Raw genomic sequence first — 25,649 nt, forward strand, 5'->3', positions numbered from 1 at the left:
AAGTTGAGAGTTAGGGGGCAAAAGTTTAGGGGTAACATGAGGGGGAACTTCTTTACTCAGAGAGTGGTAGCTGTGTGGAACGAGCTTCCAGCAGAAGTGGTTAAGGCAGGTATGATGTTGTCACTTAAAGTTAAATTGGGTAGCTATATGGACAGGAAAGCAATGGAGGGTTATGGGCTGAGTGCAGGTTGGTGCGACTAGGTGAGAGTAAGAGTTCGGCACAGATTAGAAGGGCTGAGATGGCCTGTTTCCGTTCTGTAATTGTTATATGGTTATATGGTACTCTATCAGGGCCTGATGCCTCGCAAGGGTTCACTCTCTTGAAAGATGTTATGATGTCAGCCTCCGAGACAGAGGTCACAAGATCACCAGTTGCTGCAGGGATTCACACGGGTGTAGTTTTATTCTCCCTTTCAAAGCATACGTAAAAGGCATTGATCTTATCTGGAATGAATCATCACAGACATTCACGATGGTAGGTTTCACCATGTAGGAAGTAATGGCCTGCAAACCCTGCCAGATCGGACGTGTATCTGATTCCACCTCTAACTTCAATCAGAGTTGTTTTTTCACCCTGAAAATAGCCTTCCATAGGTTATACCCGAACTTCTTGTGTAGTTCTGGATCATCGGTTTTGAATGCCACAGATCTAGCCATCAGCAGACTGCAAATCTTCTGGTTTATCAAAAAGACAATTAAAATTAATTATTAACTAACCTGAATGTATCTGAAGATTCCTTTAAACAGTGCTGCTTGGGTGGGGTCCTTCCAACTGCTGAATGCTCCCAGAAAATTGATAAAGAACATCAGCTGTACCATTGAGCCCTAATTTATTAGTTTGGGAACATGTCCATATTGCATTGATTCTTGTCTTACTCTGCTTTTGGCGTCTATTTCCACTAGATGTCAGCATTGTAATTCTGCCTAGTAAGATGACTGGAGCACATTGTTGCAATATAGGAGTTAATTCATTATTATAGAAATCAACCAAGAGAGATAAATAACCATATAACAATTACAGCATGGAAACAGGCCATCTCAGCCCTTCTAGTTCAATAAATAGCTGAACCTCGTACATGTTTCTGTGGTTGGGAATTTAACTGAATGCAATAATAGGATAACCAAACTTTTGGGAAAAGAAGCAAATTATTGAAAATCAGTGTCGTTTCATTTGTGTTTATGTGCTTGAATGAAACTAACAACAGGAGCTGGTAGGGAAAAGAGGACACCACCATATTTTCATAATCAATAGTAGTCTTGTCAGTGTTATACATAATGTTTTTGTGTTGTTGCCTAGTTCAAAAGTTCATTTCTGAGAGTATATCTATGCAACTTTTAGAGTGAAAATCTGGCCTCATTCACAATATATTCTAAAATAGCAAATCAAAGAAAGGTTTTGAGGCAGTGAGAATCTCAGTGCCTTCTTTTTAAGCTGAGTGACGGCAAATGACTTGGGTTGGAAGCTACAAAACAGATCATACATTTCTTTCTCTCCTTTCGTCCACTCCATTCAGATACTCCTGAAAGGCATATCTTTGATCAAGAACTTCATCAGCTCTCATACTAGATCCTCCTTTGGCTCAGCATCATCTGTTTTGATTGAATCTCTATGATTAAAGATGAAAGATATGGCAGATACTGTGGCAAAAAGATCACAATGCAGCATTTAACATAATGTAGATTTCAAACAATCAGCATCTCAAACTTCTATCAGTCCTTGGTAGTAACAGCTCTTAGTTTGCACCAGAAGTTCTTGAAGAGAGATTAACTGCAAGGTTGAACAATAATGGTGGCAATAGTTATGGTAGCTGCTCCAGTAGCAACTTCTGGTTACAAGATTGGTGTCAATAGAGGAGTCAAAGGGTTCTCCATTGGAAACCACCCACAAGCACAACGATCATAATTAGGACCTCCAGAGACTAATTTTACATCTGGTCATTCTGTAAAGTGCTGGTACAACAACATGGTATAAATATGGAAAAGCCAAAGTTACAAATTAATTATATTACCAGGTTCAAGTTGCACTCTAGAAACTTTCATACGGTAGACATTTCCAGCAACACATTGAATGCGATAGCAGAGGTGATGTCCTCTTTTCTCACCTGGATGTTAAAGATTTATTGATACCAAATGTAAATCATTAAGTTTATCATCAATCACCCAAAATTATTTAATCCATATACAATCACTATCAAATTGGTATTTGTGGGGTCTTGCTGTATGCAGATTAGCTGTCCCATCTCCTATCGCATAGCAGTAACTTTCCTTCAAAAACATTTCATAAGCTGTTAAGTATTCTGGGAATTAATGCAAGATGTATAAGTAAATATGCTATAAATGCAATACTTTGTTGTGTAAGTGTCAATATACTGTAGCTGGTGAATAATACAAAGATATTCAGATATATTTAAATGCATCAATAATGGATGAGAGTTAAAATTTAAGTCATGTACGAAGCTAAGGATCATTCACACCAGGATCCATATAATGCAATAGAAAATATGTAAGTAGCCATCTGAAAACGGCGCCAACATGGCACATTCATACCCACTCTCACCCAATAAAACAATGGAGCTAACTTATTGACTTTGGTGGTTGCGTCCTTTGGTTTGTGTTTGAGAGTTCTGACATTTTGCACTTATTCAGATTAAAGTGTAATCAAAATGTCTTTGACTCTCATTGCGAATCTTCATAATCATCTCATTAATTACCTGGTTGTCATTTAATCTCACTATTTCCACCTTGTTTTATTTACTTATGTTAATTGTCATTTACCTTATTCCATTAAATTCTCTCTTTACTTCATTAGGGCACCAAAATTTCATTTGAAGATTTATCAAAATTTATAAGACAGGAGATTCACAGAATTTTTGAAGGTAAGGAAGAAGTAGATTGAAATTGAAAAGAATGATATTGGATCGAAATAGTATTAACATTTCCTTTTAATGACTTTATAACAGAACCAGGCAAAGCCACAAAACAATCAAGTTCTAAATTGCAGAGAAGTGGGTGGAGGAGGGATAGAGAGAACAAAGGGGAAGTTTATTCCCTTTATGGTGGAGGCCAAGAGTGTCTCTGATGCAAATAATATCATAGTAATGATACTATTCCTACTGCTGGAGTTTATACGTTTTTCCTGTGACCGTGTGCATTTCGCCAGAGTGCTCCCATGTTCCAGGGTTAGTGAATTGTGCTCATCCCATGTTGGCAACAAAAGCACGGCAACATTTGCAGGCTTCCCCCCTGCACAGTCCTCAGACTGTCGGTCATTGGCACAAAATGATGCTTTTCACTGTATGTTTCAGTGTTTAGATGTACATGTGACAAATAAAGTTAATCTTTTGATGGATAACTAAAAGGTCTACAACAGTGCCAATCTCAATGAAGACCATTGTGAACAACACACACAAAATGCTGGAGGAACTCAGCAGGTCAGGCAGCATCTATGGAAAAGAGTACAGTTGACAGTTCAGGCTGAGGCCCTTCGGCAGGACTGGAGTAAAAAAGATAAGGAGTAGAGTTAAAAGGAGGGGAGGAAGAAACACAAGGGGATAGGTGAAACCGGGAGGGGGAGGGTTGAAGTAAGGTGCTGGGAAGTTGATTGAAAGGGATACAGGGCTGGAGAAAGGGGAATCTAATCAGAGGGGACAGAATGCCCTGGAAGACAGTAAAGGGGAAGGGGAAGGAGAACGAGAGATGGGTAGGCAAGGAGATAAGGTGAGAGAGGGAAAAGGGGATGGGGAATGGTGAAGGGGGTGCATTACTGGAAATTTGGGAAATTGATTTTCATGCCATCAGGTTGGAGGCTACCCAGATAGAATATAAGGTGTTGTTCCTCCAACTTGAGTGTGGCCTCATCACAACAGTAAAGGAGGCCATTGATAGACATATTAGAATGGGAAGTGGAATTACAATGGGGGGCCACTGGGAGATCCTGCTTTTCCTGGCGGACAGAGCATAGGAGCTTGGTGAAGTGGTCTTCCAATCTTCATCGGGTCTCACCAATATACAGGAGACCACACTGGGAGCACTGGACACAGTATATGGCCTCAACAGACTCACAGGTGGAGTGTCACTTCACCTGGAAGGACTGTTTAGGGCCCTGAATGGTAGTGAGGGAGGTGGTGTAGGGGCAGGTGTAGTACTTTTTCTGCTTGCAAGGATAAGTAGCAGGAGGGACAAATGGATAAGGGAGTCGCATAGCGAGTGATCTCTGTGGAAAGCAGGAAGTTGGGGGCAAGGAAAGATGTGCTTGCTGGTGGGATCCCGTTGGAGATGGCAGAAGTTATGAAGAATTACTGGATGCAGAAGCTGGTGGGGTGGTAGGTAAGGACAAGAGGAACCCTATCCCGGGTAGGATAGGGTGAGAACAGACATGCATGAAATGGGAGAGATGTGGTTGAGGGCAGAGTTGATGATGGAGGAAGGGGAATCCCTTTCTTTGAAAAAGGAGGACATCGCCTTCATTCTGGAATGAAAATCCTCACCCTGAGAGCAGATGTGGCAGTTGTAGGCTTCAAAATTTGCAAAAGCTTGTTTCTGTGGAGTGTAGGAGGCTGAGAGGTGACGTGAAAGATACTTATAAGATGATAAGATGTATATGTATGGGTGAAATCTTGCACTCTAAGGAGCATAGCTCTAAGGTGAAAGAGGAAAAGTTTAATGGGGATGTGTGGGTGGTGCCTGGAACATGTCACTGGATGTGGTCGGTGAAGCTAATACGATACCAGTGTTGAAGAAACTTTTTAGGCACATAAATACAGTGGAATAGAGGGATATGGATCACTTGCAGGCAGAAGGGATTACCTTAATGTGGCATCATGTTTGACATAGAAATTGTAGGCCCATTCCTATTCCTGTTCTACATTCTAAGAACAATACAGGCTGAAATAAATTATGAGGATAAGTTTGCTATGGTGCCACTTGGACGTATTCCTATTCACACATCCTTCGTATGGGTCTGAAAGGTTCACAGTCCTGTTATCGCCATCCTAAGTCTCTTTTGTTTCCCACACTGTTTTCTCCATTCCTCCCCTTCTCTGCAATATAAAACAATCTTGCTGTCTACCTTGGTCTAGATAGAAGATCATCAACCTGACATGTTCAGTATGTTTCTCTCTCCACAAACAGTGTACTTACAGCATTCTCTGTTCCTGTCGTAGTGGATCATTTATGTTTGTTTCTCATTTCATCTGCCATAAATCTTCAAGTTCTCTTGATCGCTGGCTGTCTCTTATGAGCTTGATTTATAATGTCAGGATCTGACTGCTGTTGGAACAAAGTCAGAGAGTTGACCACAACAGACATTGTTGGAAAGGTAATTTGCATACTTCTGTGGCTTGGATAGGTCTGTGCTCTAGGCTGGACAGGAATAGGGTACTTTTAATGAAAAGCATATTACTTCTCAGTCGTGACCTCCATAGTTAGGTCTCTTTCACCCATCCATCTTCTCATTAAGATCACATCCTTGTTGTGAAGAACTCCAGTGCAAGCCAGACATATGTAACAATATAAAACACCGAATAGTACAACACAGGAAAAAGGCCTTTCAGGTCACCACATCTGTATGGACTGTGATGCCAATCTAACTTATCCTATTTGCCTGTACAGGCTCTGTATCACTCAATTCTCTGCCTGTTCATGTGGCTGACTACATGCCTCTTAAGTGTTGCTGTTATGTCTGCTTTGACCACTTCCCCAGGTACCTAACAAGTTTAAAAAAACTTACTCTATTTTCCTTTAAACTTTATCCAGTTTTCTTAAAGCTATGCCCTCCAATTATTTACATGCTATGAAAAGGAACTTGACAACTCAGATTCCTAGGACACATCATGCGGAAAGATGAACTAGAAAAACTCATACTCTCTGGAAAGATTGAGGGGAGTAAATCTAGAGGAAGACCTCGGCTTACGTACATCAAAAGCTGAGCCAAGTGGCTACACATCGAGGAAATGGAAGTCATCCAAAAAACGAAGGATAGGCTGCAGTATATATTCCAAAAGTTAAAAGTATGGGTAGTGCTAAGGTGAATATTCAAAGAAAAGAAAGAAAAAAGATCACAAAACGAAAGTATACATTGAGTGATGTGATTTAGTAACTGTAAAAAGTAGATACTATTGACTTATGGAGGGATTAGCTGATGTGCAGTTTTCAGGAACATGAAGCTTAGATAACTCAGGGATTGTCTATACTTGTATCAAGTGATACACATAAATTACTCTCCATGTTGGATTGATTGTAAAAATGTGTTTCCTTGATCTAAATTCCATTCATCCTTCTACCTAAATCCTATTCAGGAAAATAGTTTCTCTGCATGTGTATATTTATTCTTTCTTAAATTCTTCATTAATTTTCAGACTTCTTACAATATCTTTCTAGAGGGCAGGCAATTAAAAGCCAAGATTATGACATGCAACAAGACATTCTTCAACCCTCAAGATCTGGTATCATTCTGCTGAATTCCTTCACAGGCCAATAAATCTCATGAGATTTATCTCATGAGAAAACTAGAAACAGTACATGAGAACTCTTAAACACAAGAGATTCTGCAGATCTAAGTGCAAGAGACTGCAGATGCTAAACATCCAAGGTAACACACAAAATGCTCCAGGAACTCGGCAGGTCAGGCAGACTCTATGGGAAGAGTTGAAGTTTCGGGCTGAGACCTTTTACCGGGACTGGAAAGCAGGGGGGGAGAAGCCAGAAAAAGAAGGTTGGAAGTGGGGGGAGGAGTACAAACTGGAAGAAGATAGATGACGGGATGTATCCTTTCTCCTTTCCTTTCTCCCATGGTCCACTCTCCTCTCCTATCAGATTCCTTTTCTTTAGCCCTTTATCTTCAACACCGATCACTTCCCAGCTTCTCACTTCATCCTCCCTCCCCTACCTTTCCCTTCACTTGGCTTCACGTACCTCCTTCCAGCTACCTTCTTATTCTGGCTTCTTACCCCTTCCTTTCCTGTCCTGATGAAGGGTCTCAGCCTGAAACATTGACTCTTTATTCCTCTTCATAGGTGCTGCCTGAAATGTTGAGTTCCTCCAGCATTTTGTATGTAATGCTCACACAATGAGCACCAAATTTGCATTGAGAGTGTAGCTAATAATGGCCATTACTGGTCTCAAATACTTTGCAAGCAATTTGCAACTTTCTGCTTTCCTATTTTAGTTCTGATGTCTTGAGACTGATTTCCATTGGAAAGTTAGCCAAGTGGGTTTATTTCCGTTGTAATTCACAATGCAATACCATAAGATACATGTCGGGTAAAGGTGAGTCAGTCGTACTTCTGGAGTCTGATATACCCAGTCCTCGCTCCTTGCCTTATATCAGGATGAGCAGTGGTTGACGGGTGCCAGGGCATGTCCACACAGTGGTGGGCCTACACGCTACGTCTCTGGGGCCCACTGCTGCTTCGAGATCCCCTGTAGTTTAGCCTGGGACCGTAAGATACCCAGTTTCCAATTGTGGCCCCGAGGAGGCACTGGAGGAGTCTTGGTGGTGGAGAGGCGCTGTACTGGCAAGAGGAGGCTTACACACTCAACTCCTCTTTTCACCCTCTATTAAGAAGGCAAGCTAGGGGCAATAGCTGTAAGCAGAGAGTAGCAAGCAGAGAGCACTATGCGGCATGCAGCATACACTAACTACAAGCACCACTACACTACTGTACTAGACACCTCACACGCACCCTGTGAGCAAATACTCCCATTCCAGCACATCCTGGGAATTACCTGGTGTGAGCGGGTGCCTCACACTGAAATACTTGTAAAGACCAACTGCAGGAGTATTGAGTCCATGATCACCCAGTGCAAGCTGCAGTGGCTGGGGCACGTGATAAGGATGCCCCCATGTCGGCTGCCCCACAGAGTGTTATACGGCCAGCTGGAGGGCCGAAGAATCGCTATAAGGATCAGATGAAGAATGCTTTAAGGAAGTGCAAGATCAGACCCGAGGACCTGGAGGATGTTGCTGCTGACCGTACCACTTGATGACAGCTGTGTAGAAGCGGGGTTTGTATTCTGGAGATGGATAGAACAACCAGAAGACAGCAGAAGAGAGCCAGGAGAAATGCAGCCATGGTTGCTGTCACTACCACCACCACTACCACATGTACATGTCCCACCTACGACAGAGCTTGTGGGTCCAGGATAGGGCTGTATAGTCATCAAAGATCTCACCGTTAAAGGAGTGGACATCATCATTGGATTTCGATGGACAACTGAAGAAGATATCAGGGTGGAAGAGGACAGGTACTCATTGTACCCACATAATCTGCCAGAATTTCAAGCATTAGAAAATGAAAGGTATTCTATCCCAAACTTAATTTTCCTCACTATTTATACAGTACTTTTTGTCCCATTTTTGATTTTAATCAGCCTTTTTTAGGTGATTTATGATTTTAAAATTGTAGTTTAGTATCATGCCTGGAAGTCTTTCTGCTTTGATGACTTTCTTCATAGAGAAACACAGCATAGACCCAGGCTGTTTGGACCATCAATTCCACAGCCACCCATTTACACTAATCCTACATTTATTCCATTTTTTATTCTCCCCACCTCCTCACTAACTCCCCCACCACCCACAGATTCTACCACTCATCTACACACCAGGGAAAATTTACAATGGCTAATTAACTACAAAGCTGCATGACCTTGAACATCTGGTGGAAGCCAACCAGTGACAGGGAGAACCTGAGAGTCAGGATTAAAGCATGGTCTCTGACACAGCCCCACTGGCTGCAGCACTGTACTGCCCACATTTGTGTTCTGTGCTCTTGTAGGTCAGAGTGATCTGAGTCTGGGGCACATTAATTTTATTAATGTAAGACACAACAGTTACATGAAACCTTACAAACATTGCTAAGGAGTACAATATAGAAACAATGTGACAAAATTCCTCTTCAATGAACCTTAAAGGATCTTTTTGTCAGTGATGTTTTCTTTGAGTACCTTCTGAATGCCAGCATAAGGTTGTATTGTAATGTTTTCTACCCAAGTCTGTCTATAAAGTTGGACTGGTAAGTGATGTGAAGCTTCATGGAGGGGTGTGACTATCTCAGTCCCACTGATCTGTGGTTCCAGAATCAGGACAGCAACATTTTGACATCAGCACCCAGACATCAAGTGGTTTGCACAGCACCAGGAGCGAAATCCATGACCAACAGATCCTAAATGATAGACTTATCCACAATGAGTGGAAATGGGCCATGTCTTCATTTCAGTGCTCTGAGGGTGAGCTCCCAAGTTCTGTGCAAAGTTCTGTGCACAGTTGGAGCTGGAATCTTCCATACTACATGCGATAACATTCAGGCTTCGAGCAATTTTAGTTTTCACTCACCACACCACTGAACTAATTCCACAACCTATAGAATCACTTCTAAGGATTTTACAACTCAATATTTGTTATTTATTTATCATTATTTTGTTTCATCTCATTTTGCATTTGTACAATTTGCTGTTTTATGCACATTAATTGTCCATCTTTGTGTGCAGTTTTTCAATGATTCTCTTATGTTTGTGTTTGCTGTGAATACCCACAAGAAAATGAATCTTGGGGTAATGTGTGGTGATGACTATATACTTTGACAAATAAATTTTCTTGAACTTTGAAGGTGTTTCTTTGTTTGCACTGTGAACTGAAGTCTCAAAGGTGCAGGATGGCTGTGGCATGGTGTGTGCGGGCTCAGGCCTGAGAGCTAGAAACAAGCTGAAGTGGACTTGGAACCAATTCAAAGCAGCGGATCCGAAGTGAGAGGAGGCAGAGTTGAGGCATCGCGACACATGCCCAAGAGCAAGGAACGAGATTATGTTTGACTGACTAAAGCACCAGGCCAGATTGGAAAGGTTGGGTACAGGCTGAACTGGGACGGTGGGGTCTCGGTTCAAAGGTGTATTGAAGTGGCAGGGCTGAGAATGAGCAATGAACCAAGGTTTGGCCAATTTAAGCGCTGGGCCTGAAAATGTCAGGGTATCAGGGCCAGAGGCAAGTGACAGTTCAGTATTCAGCGTGCTGCTTGGTGAGATTTACTCATCTCTACGCTGAGGCCTGCATCTAATAGGCTCCTGGGCTGGCTGCAGTGATAACTAGCTATGTGGTTGTGAACTCACTTTTGTGAACTTTAGTTCTGAATGTTATTTGCTTACTTTTTATTATTAGAACGATGTTTTTTTTTGTACATTGAGTGTTTGATGGTTTTTTTTTGAACTTGGTTTCTTTGTTTGGTGGCTGCCTGTAAGGAAACAAATCTCAAGGTTGTATATAGTACACATACTTTGGTAATAAATGTACTTTCAACTTTGACAAAGGTTGTTAAGACTGGGTTGCTCTTAAACATTCTGTCTTGATAAGTAGAATTCAGGTACCTACGATCTTAGAGATTTCAGTAAATGATTTTATTAAGCATTTTCCTCACCATTTCTGTTTTAGATCAAACTTTTGAGAGAAGATTTACTCAAATTTGCTCTTCCCCTCTTGGGACTGGAAGCGCTTTGAGTCCAACCATATGGAGAAGTATTCTCATTGATTGTTAGGAGCTTATCTACCAAAGTTATCCCTCCTCCAGTTTTCTGATTTTCAGTACTCTTTTACAGTTATCAACATTTTTTAAATTTCTCTGATGCTTTAATTCTGCTTGATTGTAGAAATTCACTGTGATTGAAACAAAACATTCTACTGCAGCACCAGTTTCTTGCAGTCTCTCAATGAATATTGATTAAACTTTGAGGATGGTTGTCCATTTGATTGTGGTTCAGTTCATCTCAGTAAACGTTCATGATTCTAGTTTGCATGCTAAACAAATCTCATTGCCAATGCTATAAAAATGCATGTATGTGTAACCCTCGCTTTACCTAGTGGCATGATAACTCCCTGCCCAGCCAAGCCTTAGAACTCTCATTTGTGTGAATGCTGTGCAATGTGTCCCCTGTTTCAAATCAGTACCCCATAATGACAAGCCGTACACAGGATGCGGTTAAATAATTAAGATTTTATAATTCTTACTTGAACTATGGGGTTAATAGAAAACCAAAATATAAAATAAAATAAAGGCACCAAGTCAGTAAATTTATCAGTTCTGTGCACAAATAAGCCACTGGAGCTCGCGCAATATCCACTTTCCACCATTCGATCTCCTCCGAACTCGGTCGGGTCCCAAGCCCCCGCTCACCGGGTCACAGCATCTCTTTGGGTGCATCTACTCTCTTCTTCCCCATGGAGCGTTCTGACCAAATCCTGTGCAAACAACAGTTTTCAGATACACAAGAAAGAATAACATCTGTCCCAATTGGTTAGCAAATGAATATAAGTCCCGTTATCACTAATTATAACCCAAACATGCTGCTACAGAGAACCCCTTACATCCACAGTTAACATTACGGAGAAGCCATTTTATTATAACACTACAGAGAAGCCAGTTTATTAGCCTTAGCAAGTAACATGAAAGAAGAACCCCTTACACATGCAATGATTGAAAACAATAATCCAGTCAAGGACTTTGGAAGGTTTCTGAAGAACAGTGTGTCTCCAGAGAGATTACAAGGCAATAATCTATTCAGGTGATTTCAGTGTTTATATTGGACAACTCAAAATGATTCAAAGATGGTTTTCCAATTCAGAAAGTGCATTCGTAAACTACATCAGCAAAATTTGAGTTTCTTGCTTCCTGAAGGATGGTGGAAGATTAATAATAGTAACATAAGCACTCTAACTTCACCAAGAATAAATCCACATGGTTCATCTAAATAAAATATTCAACCACCATCATTTCAGTCAAACTTCCCACCTCCCCTAAATTTCTCAGAATGGCCCGATGTCCTTTTCTCAGTCTATTTGCCATATTGCCAAATATGTTGCCTTTCCTTCAAAGATTGTCCTGCAATTTTCTGTAATCTTCACAAGACAAATGGTAGAAATCTCAAAACCTTTCCTGAAGTGAGGTCATGAATTTTGATAGAAAAGCATACAAAACCTTGAAGGATAGATGTACTTAAGGAACTGTTCAACCACAATCTAAATGACAGGCCAGGGTCAACCTACAATTGAAACCTTTGATAAGTATTAAATAACACATTTTTTGTCCTCTTCCAATTTTCTTTCCAGAGAAAATGGCGCACTATGAACTGAAGTTCCCTGCTGCAATGTTGGCTGCTGAAGCCAAGTCAATCTTTCAAGGGCCACCAGGAAAAGATGGGCTACCTGGACTACCAGGTCCTCAAGGAGAGACTGGAGCACAAGGACCCAGAGGCAAGATTTACCTAAAATGATAAGGATGATTTCATTCACACATGGGCCTTATTCCTTTCTGAATTGTAATATGTTATAGTAAAAATAATCCTTGGCTTGCAAAAACTTGCATCACAGATAATTTGAAATTCATTTTACAATTTGACAAGCCACCATCAGAAGGCACAGAGGTCTCTGGTGGCAGAAATGAGAAAAGATAGAAAAAAATGCAGAAGCAAATTAATGGAAAACTACTTAATATAATTACATGAAGTTTCATTGCTTCAAACTGTTCCATTTAGTAAAGTCACGTTATGCATACAGTGTGTGACCAACAAAAGGCAAAATCATTTCTCAAAGCTCCAATGTAGAGTTGTGAGGGATGCAATGAAGGTCTTGGGATTATTGCGAACAAATAGATCATGGAGAATTCTTGCTTTATATGGAGAATCTAATTTAATTTAAACACAAGAAAGTTGTATTTTGATATTCTAAATATAGTAGAACTACTGTATATAGTTTAGACACATAATTTATTCATAATTTTAAATTCGTAATTTTCAAATCACAAATTAACCATGAAAGTAATCAACTACACAGATAAGGGACAAAAGATTGTACAGTTTATTCCACGAGTCTTCAGGTTGTTAAGATAAATAGTAATATGGAAATGGTATCAAAAGGGCATAGAGATGAAAGAGTTCAGAAGTTACAAGGGACAGAATACTGAATGAAATAAGTGATGAATTCAGCAATTGGTCTTTACCCTCAGCTGTTAAGGCAATTAGTGTAATCACTCTTCCAAAGACTCCCAGACTTTTCATCTCCTTTCTCTTTTAAGATGCTTCTTAAAATGTTTGATCAAATTATTCGATCTTTTACACTAATAAAAGTGCAGTACCTCCTTGGGATGCCAAGCACACAGTGTTATGCACATGGATACTAAATGTGTAAACAGAGAAGCCAACAGAATGTAAGTAGGAATTGGGGTGATGATGCTCATACATTTATAAAAGCTGTCTAGGAATGATACCAGAGTACACACTCAAGCTGCAGAGACTCTTGCAGAGTTGTATGGTAAGATGAAATGGGATAGGAACAGGCTGTAACTCTGTACTTCAGAGCGATGAGCCTGGAACACTGAAGACAAACAAGAAGTAAAGGAGAAACAGTCAGTAAATCATTTTTTTTCCAAGAATGAGCATTTTAGCAGGCTCATTGCCATATCTGTGAGGCTGGAGCTGAAAGTGACAGACTGACTAATCTCAAAGTTAAGCTAATCAGAAACAAATTCAAAGTAACACCCAGTGGCAACTCAAGCACCTTTCCTACATTCAAGAAGTGGCAAGAAGAGATGGTGCAGGAACATCAATGCATTCAAATTCTGGAAGACAATATCTGAATTGTGGAACAAGCACTGAAATCTGGAAAGGGGAAAAGGAAGAAGATAAACACAAGAGATTCTGCAGATGCAGGAAATCCAGAGTAACACACAGAAAGAGCTGAAGGAACTGAGCAGGTCAGGCACCATCCATGGAGAGGAACAAAGAGTTTCTGGGGGAGACCCTTTATTAGGATGTCCTGATGGAAGGGCTTGGCCCAAAACATTGACTCTTTATAGAATCAATGAAAAACTGCACACAAGAAGATGTACAAGCAACCAATATGAAAAAGGTAACAAACTGGAAATACAGAAAGAAAATAATAATAATAATAATAATAATAGTAAACAAGCAATAAATATCAAGAACATGAAATGAAGAGTCCTTGAAAGTGAGTCCATCCATAGGTTATGGGAACAGTTGAGTGTTAGGGTGAATGAAGTTGCTCCCTCGCGTTCAAGAGCTTGATGGTTGAGGAGTAATAACTGTTCCAAACCTGATGCTGTGGGTCCTGAGGCTCCTGTGCCTCCTTCCTGATGACAGCTGTGAGAAGAAAGCATGGCCAGAATGGTGGGGACCTTGATGATGGATGGATGCTGCTTTTCTGTGGCGACGTTCCTTGTAGATGTGCTCAATGGTGAGGAGGACTTCTTCTGCATTCTTTGCCCTTTTCAATTTTGCTCTGTGGTATGTGACAAAAGACCAAGTTATCAGAAGATTGATGCCGATAAGAGAGACAATGGGGAAACATTCAAAATGCTAATATGAGAGATAAGAGAGATTAACGAAAAGAGACACAGTTCTGAGTATTGTCAGACCGGTTGCTTTGAACCTGAACTGTTTGAAGTTTGATGGACAGGCGGTACCCCAGCAGGGGGATAAAAGGAACAGGTTCGCTAAGGCAAGCGACACACCACAACACCACGAGATAACGAGACCCTGGAAGTGCGGTGTGCCCCCCCCCCCACAAGTTGGTGGGAGTTTTGGAGCTCTAGTCACAGGACCAACCATAGACGCACAGGGTGAAAAGGTACAATCGGCGGGAACCTGGTGTGTGTGTCTGCCCTTGCCTGGGTGCCAGGTTCACCGCAGAAGAACGATCGTATCCGGAACTGAGGGGTCACAGTCGGTGACCTCAGAAGACATTACAAAGGGCTCACCCGAAAGCTAACTGCGAGGAATATCAAAGGTCTGTTTGAATCCGATTTGAATATCATCATTCGCTCGCTCTCTCTCTCTCTCTCCAACGACACAACAGCGATTACTGCGAACTGAAGTAAACTGAACTGAACTCTGCGTCACTTGAGACTGATCATTTTACCCCTAGACTGCGATAGAGCTTGATTGATCCTATTATCCTAGTTCTGTGTACATGTGTGTTTTATCATTGCTAACCTGTTGCATTTATCTCCTTACTATTAGAGTACTGTGTTACTTATTTCTTTAATAAAACTTTCTTAGTTCCAGTAATCCAGACTCCAACTAAGTGGTCCATTTCTGCTGGTTTGGCAACCCAGTTACGGGGTACGTAACAGGTACAATGCTCTGTCTGCATTCGTACCCTATCATTGGCTTGTTTTTCCTTACATTCATGTTACAGGGTTGTTTTGAGGTGACAGACTGGCAGGCACTCTGTGAGCCACATGGAGAGGATATTGATGGGCTCACAGAATGCATCACTGATTACATCAACTTCTGTGTGGACTCCAATATTCCAACAAGATCTGTCCTTTGTTATTCAAATAACAAGCCATGGGTGACAAAGGACAATAAGGACATCCTGAACGCTAAAAAGAGGGTGCTTAGAGATGGAAATAGGGAGGAGTTGAGGGCAATACAGAGTGACCTGAAAGCCAGGATCAGGGAGGCTAAAGACAGGTACAGGAGGAAGCTTGAGTCGAAACTCCAGCAGAACAACATGAGAGAGGTCTGGAGGGGGATGAGGACCATCACTGGGTTCCGGCAAACTAGCAACAGAGGAGCGGAAGGCAGTGTGGACAGGGCCCATGAACTTAACCTGTTCTTTAACAGATTTGACATTGTGGCCCCTGCCCATCCCACACATGAGCCATCTGTTGTCGGCCCCCAATGAACACATATTCCACTCTCCCCTCCTACCCCTTCTCACAGTCCCTCACCCTGCTCTCATGACTATACCCCTTCCCCACACGAAACCACCATGGTGGGCTTCACAGCTCTACAGGTGAGAAGACAGCTGAAACGTCTCAACCCAAGCAAGGCTGCAGGACCGGATGGTTTCAGTACCAGGGAGCTCAAAACCTGTGCCCCTCAGCTATGTGGAGTACTTCGCCATGTATTCAACCTGAGCCTGAGGCTCCGGGGGTTCCTGTACTGTGGAAGACGTCCTGCCTTGTCCCTGTGCCGAAGATGCCACGCCCCAGCGGCCTCAATGACTACAGACCGGTGGCATTGACCTCCCACATCATGAAGACCCTGGAGAGACTTGTTCTGGAGCTGCTCCGGTCTATGGTCAGGCCACACTTAGATCCCCTCCAGTTTGCCTACCAGCCCCGACTAGGAGTTGAGGATGCCATCGTCTTTCTGCTGAACCCTATCTACGCCCACCTGGACAAGCCAGCGAGCACTGTGAGGGCCATGTTTTTTGACTTCTCCAGTGTGTTCAACACCATCCGCCCTGCTCTGCTGAGGGAGAAGCTGACAGCGATGCAGGTGGATGCTTCCCTGGTATCATGGATTCTTGATTACCTGACTGCAGACCACAGTACGTGTGCTTGCAACGCTGTGTGTCTGACAGAGTGATCAGCAGCACTGGGGCTCCACAGGGAACTGTCTTGTCTCCCTTTCTCTTCACCATTTACACCTCGGACTTCAACTACTGCACAGAGTCTTGTCATCTTCAGAAGTTTTCGGATGATTCTGCCATAGTTGGATGCATCAGCAAGGGAGAAGAGGCTGAGTACAGGGCTACGGTAGGAAACCTTGTCACATGGTGTGAGCAGAATTATCTGCAGGTTAATGTGAAAAAGACTAAGGAGCTGGTGGTAGACCTGAGGAGAGCTAAGGCACCGGTGACCCCTGTTTCCATCCAGGGGGTCAGTGTGGACATGGTGGAGGATTACAAATACCTGGGGATACGAATTGACAATAAACTGGACTGGTCAAAGAACACTGAGGCTGTCTACAAGAAGGGTCAGAGCCCTCTCTATTTCCTGAGGAGACTGAGGTCCTTTAACATCTGCCAGACGATGCTGAGGATGTTCTACGAGTCTGTGGTGGCCAGTGCTATCATGTTTGCTATTGTGTGCTGGGGCAGCAGGCTGAGGGTGGCAGACACCAACAGAATCAATAAACTCTTTCGTAAGGCCAGTGGTGTTGTGGGGATGGAACTGGACTCTCTCACGGTGGTGTCTGAAAAGAGGATGCTGTCTCAGTTGCATGCCATCTTGGTCAATGTCTCCCATCCATTACATAATGTACTGGGTGGGCACAGGAGTACATTCAGCCGAGACTCATTCCACCGAGATGCAGCACAGAGCGTCATAGGAAGTCATTCCTGCCTGTGGCCATCAAACTTTACAACTCCTCCCTTGGAGGGTCAGACATCCTGAGCCAATAGGCTGGTCCTGGATTTATTTCATAATTTACTGGCATAATTACATATTACTATTTAACTATTTATGGTTTTATTACTATTTATTATTTATGGAGCAACTGTAACAAAAACCAATTTCCCCCGGGATTAATAAAGCATGACTATGACTATGACTACATCCTTCATCTACTTGTAAACCTGCTGGCTCATCCTCAGCTCTATCATACTGGTTCCTATTCCCCTGCCATATTAGGCTAAACCACTCCCAACAGCTCCAGTAAATCTGCCCGCAGGAATATTGGTCCCACTCAGATTCAAGTGCAACCTGTCCCTTTGTACAGCCCCAGAAGGGGTCCCAATTATCCAGAAATCTGAATCTCTGATCCCTGCTGCAATTTTTCAGCCACGCATTTATCTGCCACCTGATTCTATTTCTATTCTGATCCTCACTCTCAAGTGGCATGAGCAGTAATCCTGACATAACTACCCTTTAGGTCCTGCTTCACAATTTCCTTCCTAACTCCCTGTATTCTTTTTTTCAGGACCTCCTCCCTTTTTCTACCTATGTCATTGGTAGCAATATGTACCGTGACCTCTGGCTGCTCACCCTCCCTTTAAAGGATATTGTGGATGCCTTCAGAAACATCATCGACCCTGAACCTGGGAGGCAAACTACCATCCATGTTTCCTTTTTTTGTGTCCACAGATTTGCCTGTCTGTCTCACTGACTATAGAGTCCGCTGTCACTGCTGTCATCCTCTTCAGTTCCCTACCCTTTTGAGCCACAGGGCCAGACTCAGTGCAAGGGGCACAGCTGCTGTTGCTTTCTCCAGTAGGTCATCCCCCTCCCACAATACTCAAAATGGAGTACTTGTTGTTGAGGGAGATGGCCAGAGGGGTGCTCTCCACTATCTGATGTTCTCCCTTCCCTCTCCTGACAATCACCCATGTATCTGTCTCTTTTAGCTTTGGGGTGACTACCTTCCTGTAGCTCCTGTATCACTGATTCACTTTCCCTAACAAGCTGAAGGTCATCAAGCTACAGCTCCAGTTCCCTAACTTGTTCTCTAAAGAGCTGCATCTCGATGCAGTTGTGGCCATCGGGGAGACGGAAAATCTCCTGGAAATCCCACCTCTGACACCCAGAACAGAGTACTGGCTCTGTAGACATTCCCCCCTATTCTCTTGCGTTAATTAAAACAAATAAGAAATAACTAATAAGGAATGAATTTACCTACTTTCCTTGCCTCCGCCTGTTCTCACTGAAGCCCTGTTGGGCCTTACTACTCTGACTCAGACTACTCCAACAACCACCACTCCCATAATGACCACTCCACTAGATGGTACCTCATTTTATAGAGCCTGGGTTTCTAAAGCTCTTCGCTGGACCTGCGCAGGAATGCTTCTGTTGCATCTGCATAGTACTCCAATCAACAACTCCTGTCAAAAAACTCTAATCAACTTATATATTCAGTGCTCTGACTGATGAAAGCCAAGATAGCAAATACCTTCTTGACCACCCTGTCTACTTGTGACACCATTTACAGTGAACTGGGTCTCTCTGTTCTGCAACATTTTCCACAGTTCGACTATTCACTGTATGGCCTACCATGGTTTGACTTCCAAATTTGCAAAACCTCTCACTTATTTGAGTTGAAAGTCATTTGCAGTTCCTTCCCCAAGCTATTTGGATCGACAGGAGGGCACTTGGGTAAACAGAGTCTGATTCGGAGGAGTCAGCATGGCTTTGTGGGGGGGATGTCATGCTTGAGGAATCTTTCAGAGTTATTTGAAGAGGTAATCAAAAGAGTAGATTGCAGTAGCACAGTGAATGTTGTCTATTTGGACTTTGGCAAGACTTTTGAAAAAGGTCTTGCATGGCAGGCTGGATTGGAAGGTTAGATCCCATAGAATCCAAGGAGAACTGGTAAGGGTGAATTGAAAATTGGCTCAGAGTTAGGAGGCAGATGGAAGTGGTTGAAGTTTGGTTCTCAGATTGGAGACTAGTGACTGGTGTGCCACAGGGGTTGGCGTTTGGACCTTTGTTATTTGTCATTTATATAAGTGATATTTGTATGTAAATGTTCCCAATCACAAACAAGAGAAAACCTGCGGATGCTGGATATCTAAGCGCACACACAAAATGCTGGAGGAACTCAGCAGGCCAGGCAGCATCTGTGGAAAAAAAGTACAGTTCTGCCGAAGGGTCACAGCCCAAAACTTCGATTGTAATTTTTTCCAAAGATGCTGCCTGGCCTGCTGAGTTCCTCCAGCATTTTTTGTGTGTTGTATCTAAATGTTCTCAGCTTGATCAGCAAATTTGCATATGGCACACCATTAAGAGCTGTTACTGTAGCTCTTGATCAGCTAGGGAGTGGACTGAGGAGTGGCAATAGAATTTAATACAAATAAGTGTAGGGTGATACATTTTGGAAAGTCAAACCAGAGTAGGACTTGTATGATTTAAGATGGTGCTGGCAATGGCCAGTGACTACTTTTCAACAGCAAAATACAAAACAAAGAAAACTACTTAACACCTTATTCATAACATTTTTTAATAATGATCACTGCTAACAGGTGAGGCTAGGTGAGTTGAGGTGGAAGTGGGAGGATGCAGAGGTGAAGGCGAGGCATAGTAGAGGCGGAAACGGGGAAAGTCTCAATGTCTCATCGGTTTAAGCACCAGGCTGAATTGGAAAGGTCAAGTACAGGTTGAATTGTGGTGGGAGGTTCAAGTCCAAGAGTGAGGAACAACCTGATGTTTGGATGATTTAAGCACGGGGTCAGGTTGAAAAAGTCAGGGTGTCAGGACCAGAGGTGATGGGCAGGCCAGTTCTGCTCACTGTTCTGTGACGTTTATTCTGCTCTGCAATGGCCTGTGGCCTGTTCCAGCTGCAGTGATGCCTGGCTTTGTGTCTTTCTGAATGCTATTTGCCTTCTTTTATTGTTGGCATGATTTTCTCTCTGCGCATTGGGTGTTTGATGCTTTTTTTTAATGGGTCCTTTTGGAGTTTCTTTGTTCTGTGGCTGCCTGTAAGAAGACAAATCTTAAGGTTGTATAATATATAGATCAGCGGTCCCCAACCACTGGGCTGCGGACCGGTACCGGGCTGCAAAGCATGTGCTACCAGGCTGTGAGGAAACAATATGAGTCAGCTGCACCTTTCCTCATTCCCTGACACGCACTGTTGAACTTGAACATAGGGTTGCCAACTGTCCCGTATATGCCGGGACATCTCGTATATTGGGCTAAATTGGTTTGTCCCGTATTTACCCTGCTAAGGTACAGCGTTCCTATGAAACCGTTCGTGCCGAAATGGTGTGAAGCAGAGAAGCAATTACCATTATTTATATGGGAAAAATTTTTGAGCGTTCCCAGACCCAGAAAGTAACCTAACAAATCATACCAAATAACACATATAACCAAAAATAAATAACACTAACATATTGTAAAAGCAGGAATGATATGATAAATACACAGCCTATATAAAGTAAAAATAATGTATGTACAGTATAGTCGGGAAGATGAAGACAAAACCGATTTGTGGGGAAAAGTTCGGCAAGTACGCGCATGCGCACACAGGTGCCCGCACAAGGCTTCATGGTCATGGTAGTCTTTCCAGGGGTAAAGTGTCCCGGGATTTGACTGCTATTCTTATCCCTTATTTGGGAAAGTTGGCAACCCTAACTGTAAAAGACATGTTGAAGTGAGTTTAACCCTACTTGAAAATCCCCCGCCCCCCCCCCCCCCGCCCCGGGTCGGCTGGTCTGCAAGAATATTGTCAATATTAAACCAGTCCGCGGTGCAGAAAAGGTTGGGGACCCCTGGTATAGATACTTAGATAATAAAAGTTCTTTGAACTTTCAATTTTGAATGGTAGGGCACAAGAGAGTGCAATAGAAAAGAGGGAACTAGGAATACAAGTGCATAGTTCATTGAAAGCAGCATCACATTTAGATAGGGTGGTAAAAAAAGGCATAAAGTGTGCTGGCCTGAATTACTCAGGGCATTTAGTACAGGAATTATGGTGCAGTTGTACTGTGTACAGTACTGGTCATCCTGTTATATATATAAAAAAACATGGTTAAGCTGCAAACAGTGAAGAGAAGGTTTAAAAGGATGCTGTCAGGACTAGAGGGCATGTGTTATTATTGGCCAGGCTAAGTCTTTCTCTCCCTGGAACAAAGGAAAATGAGGGGTGACCTTGTAGAAGTGTTTAAAATTATGAGAGGCATAGATAAGATGGATGATAACAGTCTATTCCCCAGGGTAAGGGAGTCAAAACTAGGGGATATATTTCTAGGGTGAGAGGAGAAAGATTTAAAAGGAACCTGAGTGACAGCTGTTTCATACAGAGGGTGGTGAGTACATGGAATGAGCTGCCAAAGGAAGTGGCTGAGGCAGGTACAATTGTATCATTTGAGAAGCACTTAGTTAGAGACATGAAGCGGAGGAGCATGGAGGGTATGAATAGAATGCAGGAAATTGGGACTAGCTAGATGGACAATGTGGTCAGCATGGGGGTGATGGCCTGAAGGGCCTGTATTCGTGCTGTAATACTCTTTGATTCTGTGACTCTATTCAAAACAAAATATTTCCTCCACATTATGGAGTGGATTACAGGCAACAGTATAAGAAAAGCTGACCATTCCCATTTGTGTTGTGATTTCCAATTTCTAATCTCTAACCATCAAGAATTGTTTATATTATGAAAGCTACAATGGTTATTTCTCATCTGAACTTTGATCTGCTCATGTCCCACAAGCATTAAACTTATACAAAAGAAGTCCCCCATCAGTAATTTTTGAAATATGCAATACAGTTTCTCTACATAGTGCCCTTCTTCATGATATGTTAAATTAAATTTTGCAATGATGATCGCTTTCTGTCTACTCCTCTGTGCATGAAAAATCATTTCTATTTCAATTTCAGGAAAGAAGGGCAAAATGAAAAGGAAGAATGATGAAAGGAGTCCTTGATACATTTTTAATATTATATCAGGGAAGTGCTCTAGTACAAAGCCAATCTTCCAATTCACCGTTGTCATCTGAACCCTTAGTGCCTAGGTGGCACATGGGGCCTCCAAATCTTCCAATTCAGTACTACTGAAAATACACTTGTTCTCCACCACCTGGACAACCAAGACTGAAGAGCAGTGTTCAAGACTCTTGATAACTGACTGCATGCTGTGTTGATGCCTGAATTACATTTCTACCTCTTGGGATTTGCTTGTCCCATTAATTAAAAGAACCTGTTTTCCCCCTAGTTGGGGATCCTTGCCAGATCTTTAGCATTCATACTACCTGTTTGTGACACCAGAATTTATTTTCATCCGGAGAAGAAATTCTAAAAATTATCACGAATATTCTGGATATCTCAAGGTGGTCATTTTTTCTTATCTTCAGAAACTTTGCTGTACATATTTTGATTTTTTGTAGTAAATGGAATGAATTTTTCAACTTTGCCTCCTTGTCAGTTTCTTATGAAGTGATTCAGTCCACAATCTCTGCAACAAGTGTTGTTTGAAGATCAGTAAGGAGTCACCAATCCTTCAGCATAACTGGATGATGAACTTACTGATATATTCCAGTGCAAAACCTAATTATGTTGACTTTAGACAAGGTTTTCTATTTTAAGTATTGCAGAACTTATTTCTCATGTAATAAAATTGGAAATTCAGCAGAACAACAAGGAATACATGCATCTCATTATTTTAATTAGACAATATTTCATAAATACTGTGCAGAAAATCTGTTCAGTCCTCTTAGGTAGAGCCATAGAGACATACTGTACTCCACATGGAATCAGGGCCCTTCAGCTCACGACACTGAGTGGTCACTTTATTAGGTAGAGGATGTATCTAACAAAGGTACATCCCGTACCTAACAGAGTGGCCACTGAGTGTATGTTCATGGTCTTCTGCTGCTGTAGCCCATCTACTTAAGGATGTGCATTCAGAGATACTCTTCTGCTCACCCCTGTTGAACCATATGGTTATTTGAGTTACTGTCTCCTTCATGTCAGCTTGAACCAATCTAGCCATTCTCCTCTGACCTCTCTCATTAACAAGGAGTTTCCGCTCACAGAACTGATGCTCACCGGGTGTTGTATTTATCTTTGTATTATTAGCTGTAAACTCTAGAGAATGAAATGCATGAAAATCCCAGGAAATTAGCTGTTTCTGAAATACTCAAACCACCCTATCTGGCACCAACAATTATTCCACAGTCAAAGTCACTTAGATTACATTTCTTCTCCGTTCTGTTGTTTGGTCTGAACAACTGAACCTCTTGACCATGTCTACATGCTTTTATGCATTGAGTTGCTGCCTCATGATCAGCTGTTTAGATACTTGCATTAATGTGTACCTAATGAAGTGGCCACTGAAGTGCCATCTGTACACATCTTGTAAACCATTTTGATGTCAATTGAACTGCAAGTCATTCAGTTTTGTCACTGGATCAAAGGAGCAGGAAAAAAATAGAAGTTTGATCTGCTTTATATTCTTCCCCATTGTAGCTCAGCAGTGATTTATCACAGGCTTACAAAGCCTGAGGTCTGCAGGAGAAAAAAAATGCCAAGAAAGTTTAAGTATCAAAGACTCGGTAAAGATTAACAAATTTTAGAGCAGGATATTTATAAAAGAGATCCAATTAGCAATGGTTAGAGCAATTCTCACAAAAAATAATGCAAAAAAGCAAGACATGTTGTGACTGATATGGAGGGCCCACTGCACAAGACTGGAAAGAGCTGCATAAAATTGTAATCTCAGCTAACTTCAGCACAGACACTAGCTTCCCCAGCACCGAGGATACCTCAAAAGGCAATGCCTCAAAAAGGTGACATCTATCGTTAAGGACCCCCATCACCCAGGGCGTGCCCTCTTCTCATCCCTACCATCAAAGAGGAGATATAGGAGCCTGAGGACACACAGTCAACATTTCAGGCATAGCTGCTTCCCCTCTGCCATCAGATTTCTGAATGGACAATGAATCCACATACACCACCTCACTTCTTCCCCTCTTTTTGCACGTCTTTTTTTTTATAGATTTACTTACTGTAACTTACATTTTTTTTTATTATGCATTGCAATGTACTGCTCCTGCAAAATGACAGATTTCACAACTTATGCCAGTGATATTAAATCTTCTTCTGATTCTGACTGAGGGAGAACTCAGAGCCCAAACCTGAGGAAAGGATCACAAATCAAGTGACACTTGTGCCATAAGAAACGAGACAGAACTCATCTCAAAACAATCTAACAGTATTCAAGTCTCTTCAGCTTTGTCTTTCTGTCAGTTTCTTATGGAGTCAATCAGCCTACCAAGTGTTGCTTCAATATCAGACAGGAGTTATCAGTCCTAAACATCACTGGATGATTAATAGCCATGTATGATTGTTCTAAACTTCGGTTTGTTTTAACTATTCATACAGCCACCTCTTCTCTTTAAGAGATTAGGGGTTAATCGGAACAAATGAACTGTTTAAAATAAAAAAAAAATTGAGTCCAGGCAGTTCCAATGGTCATCCAACACTTGACCTGTTGCATGGTATCCCAACCAAAAATGCAATCTTCACATTCAGCAAGCTGCAGTGAGCCTAAAATAGATTTGCAAAGTTCTTATTTATTAGAGGATAAATGCAAAAGTATTTTATTGATCTAAAGAGGAACACAATTTAAATATGTTTAAACACCTTTCACAACATTTAACGGGTATTTGGACAGGAAATTACATACAGTAGGAAGTGCATAGAGGATATGAGCCTAATGCAGGCAAATAGGATTAGCATAGTCAGGATACGATGAGGTCAGCCGAAAAAGTCTGTTTCTGTGCTATGCATTTCTATGATTCTGAGATTCTGAGATTCTAACCAAAGATAAATGAAGTATAAAGGGAAGTTAAGGATCACCTATTCCTAACCTCCAAGGGTAGCAAAGTTGCCTAGTCACATGTGCTTAATGTACATTGGAATACACACAATCTATTGATCTTAAATTCTGTGTTTATTCTGGACAGGTTACAGAGGTCAAAAAGGTGAAAGAGGCGAACCTGGCATCGAACTTCCTGGTGAGATCGGTCCACGGGGCCCCCCAGGTACAGAATAGCACCTTAAACCTTTGTTGTCTGTACCTCTCTACTCCTGAAATTGTTGACATTTAGGGAGGACACGTATTTGAATGGCATTTCTGAACAATGCTTCCATACATACACCCATGCAGTCACATATTCTCCACGTATTCACTGTCTGGTTTAAATGGACAAACTGGTGTCACCTCTTCCCCACTCCCAGAGAAATAATAAATTCTTATTCTGGGTCAGTCCCAGTCTAAGGCAAATCATAATTTCAAAGAACAATCCAAAAGTACTGCAGATTCTGGAAATCTGAAATGAAGGAGAAATGGTGCAAACACTCAGCAGATCAGGCAGCATCTATGGAAAGAAAGACCAGAGTTAATGTTTCAGGGCAATGAAATGG

The 25,649-nt window shown here is 42.0% G+C and overlaps 1 protein-coding gene across 1 annotated transcript in view; it reads left to right on the forward strand.

The window, feature by feature from the left end:
* The window catches only part of LOC134357361 (collagen alpha-1(XIX) chain), a 372,824-nt gene that overhangs the window by 340,125 nt on the left and 7,050 nt on the right, over positions 1–25,649 (forward strand). The window contains exons 53-55 of the mRNA XM_063068836.1: positions 2,810–2,876; positions 12,092–12,235; positions 25,190–25,267. Coding sequence (XP_062924906.1) covers positions 2,810–2,876; positions 12,092–12,235; positions 25,190–25,267 — 289 coding nt within the window. The remainder of the gene's footprint in view (positions 1–2,809; positions 2,877–12,091; positions 12,236–25,189; positions 25,268–25,649) is intronic.

Source organism: Mobula hypostoma, chromosome 2 (assembly GCF_963921235.1).
Source record: "Mobula hypostoma chromosome 2, sMobHyp1.1, whole genome shotgun sequence".
In the NCBI taxonomy this organism is placed as follows: domain Eukaryota; kingdom Metazoa; phylum Chordata; class Chondrichthyes; order Myliobatiformes; family Myliobatidae; genus Mobula; species Mobula hypostoma.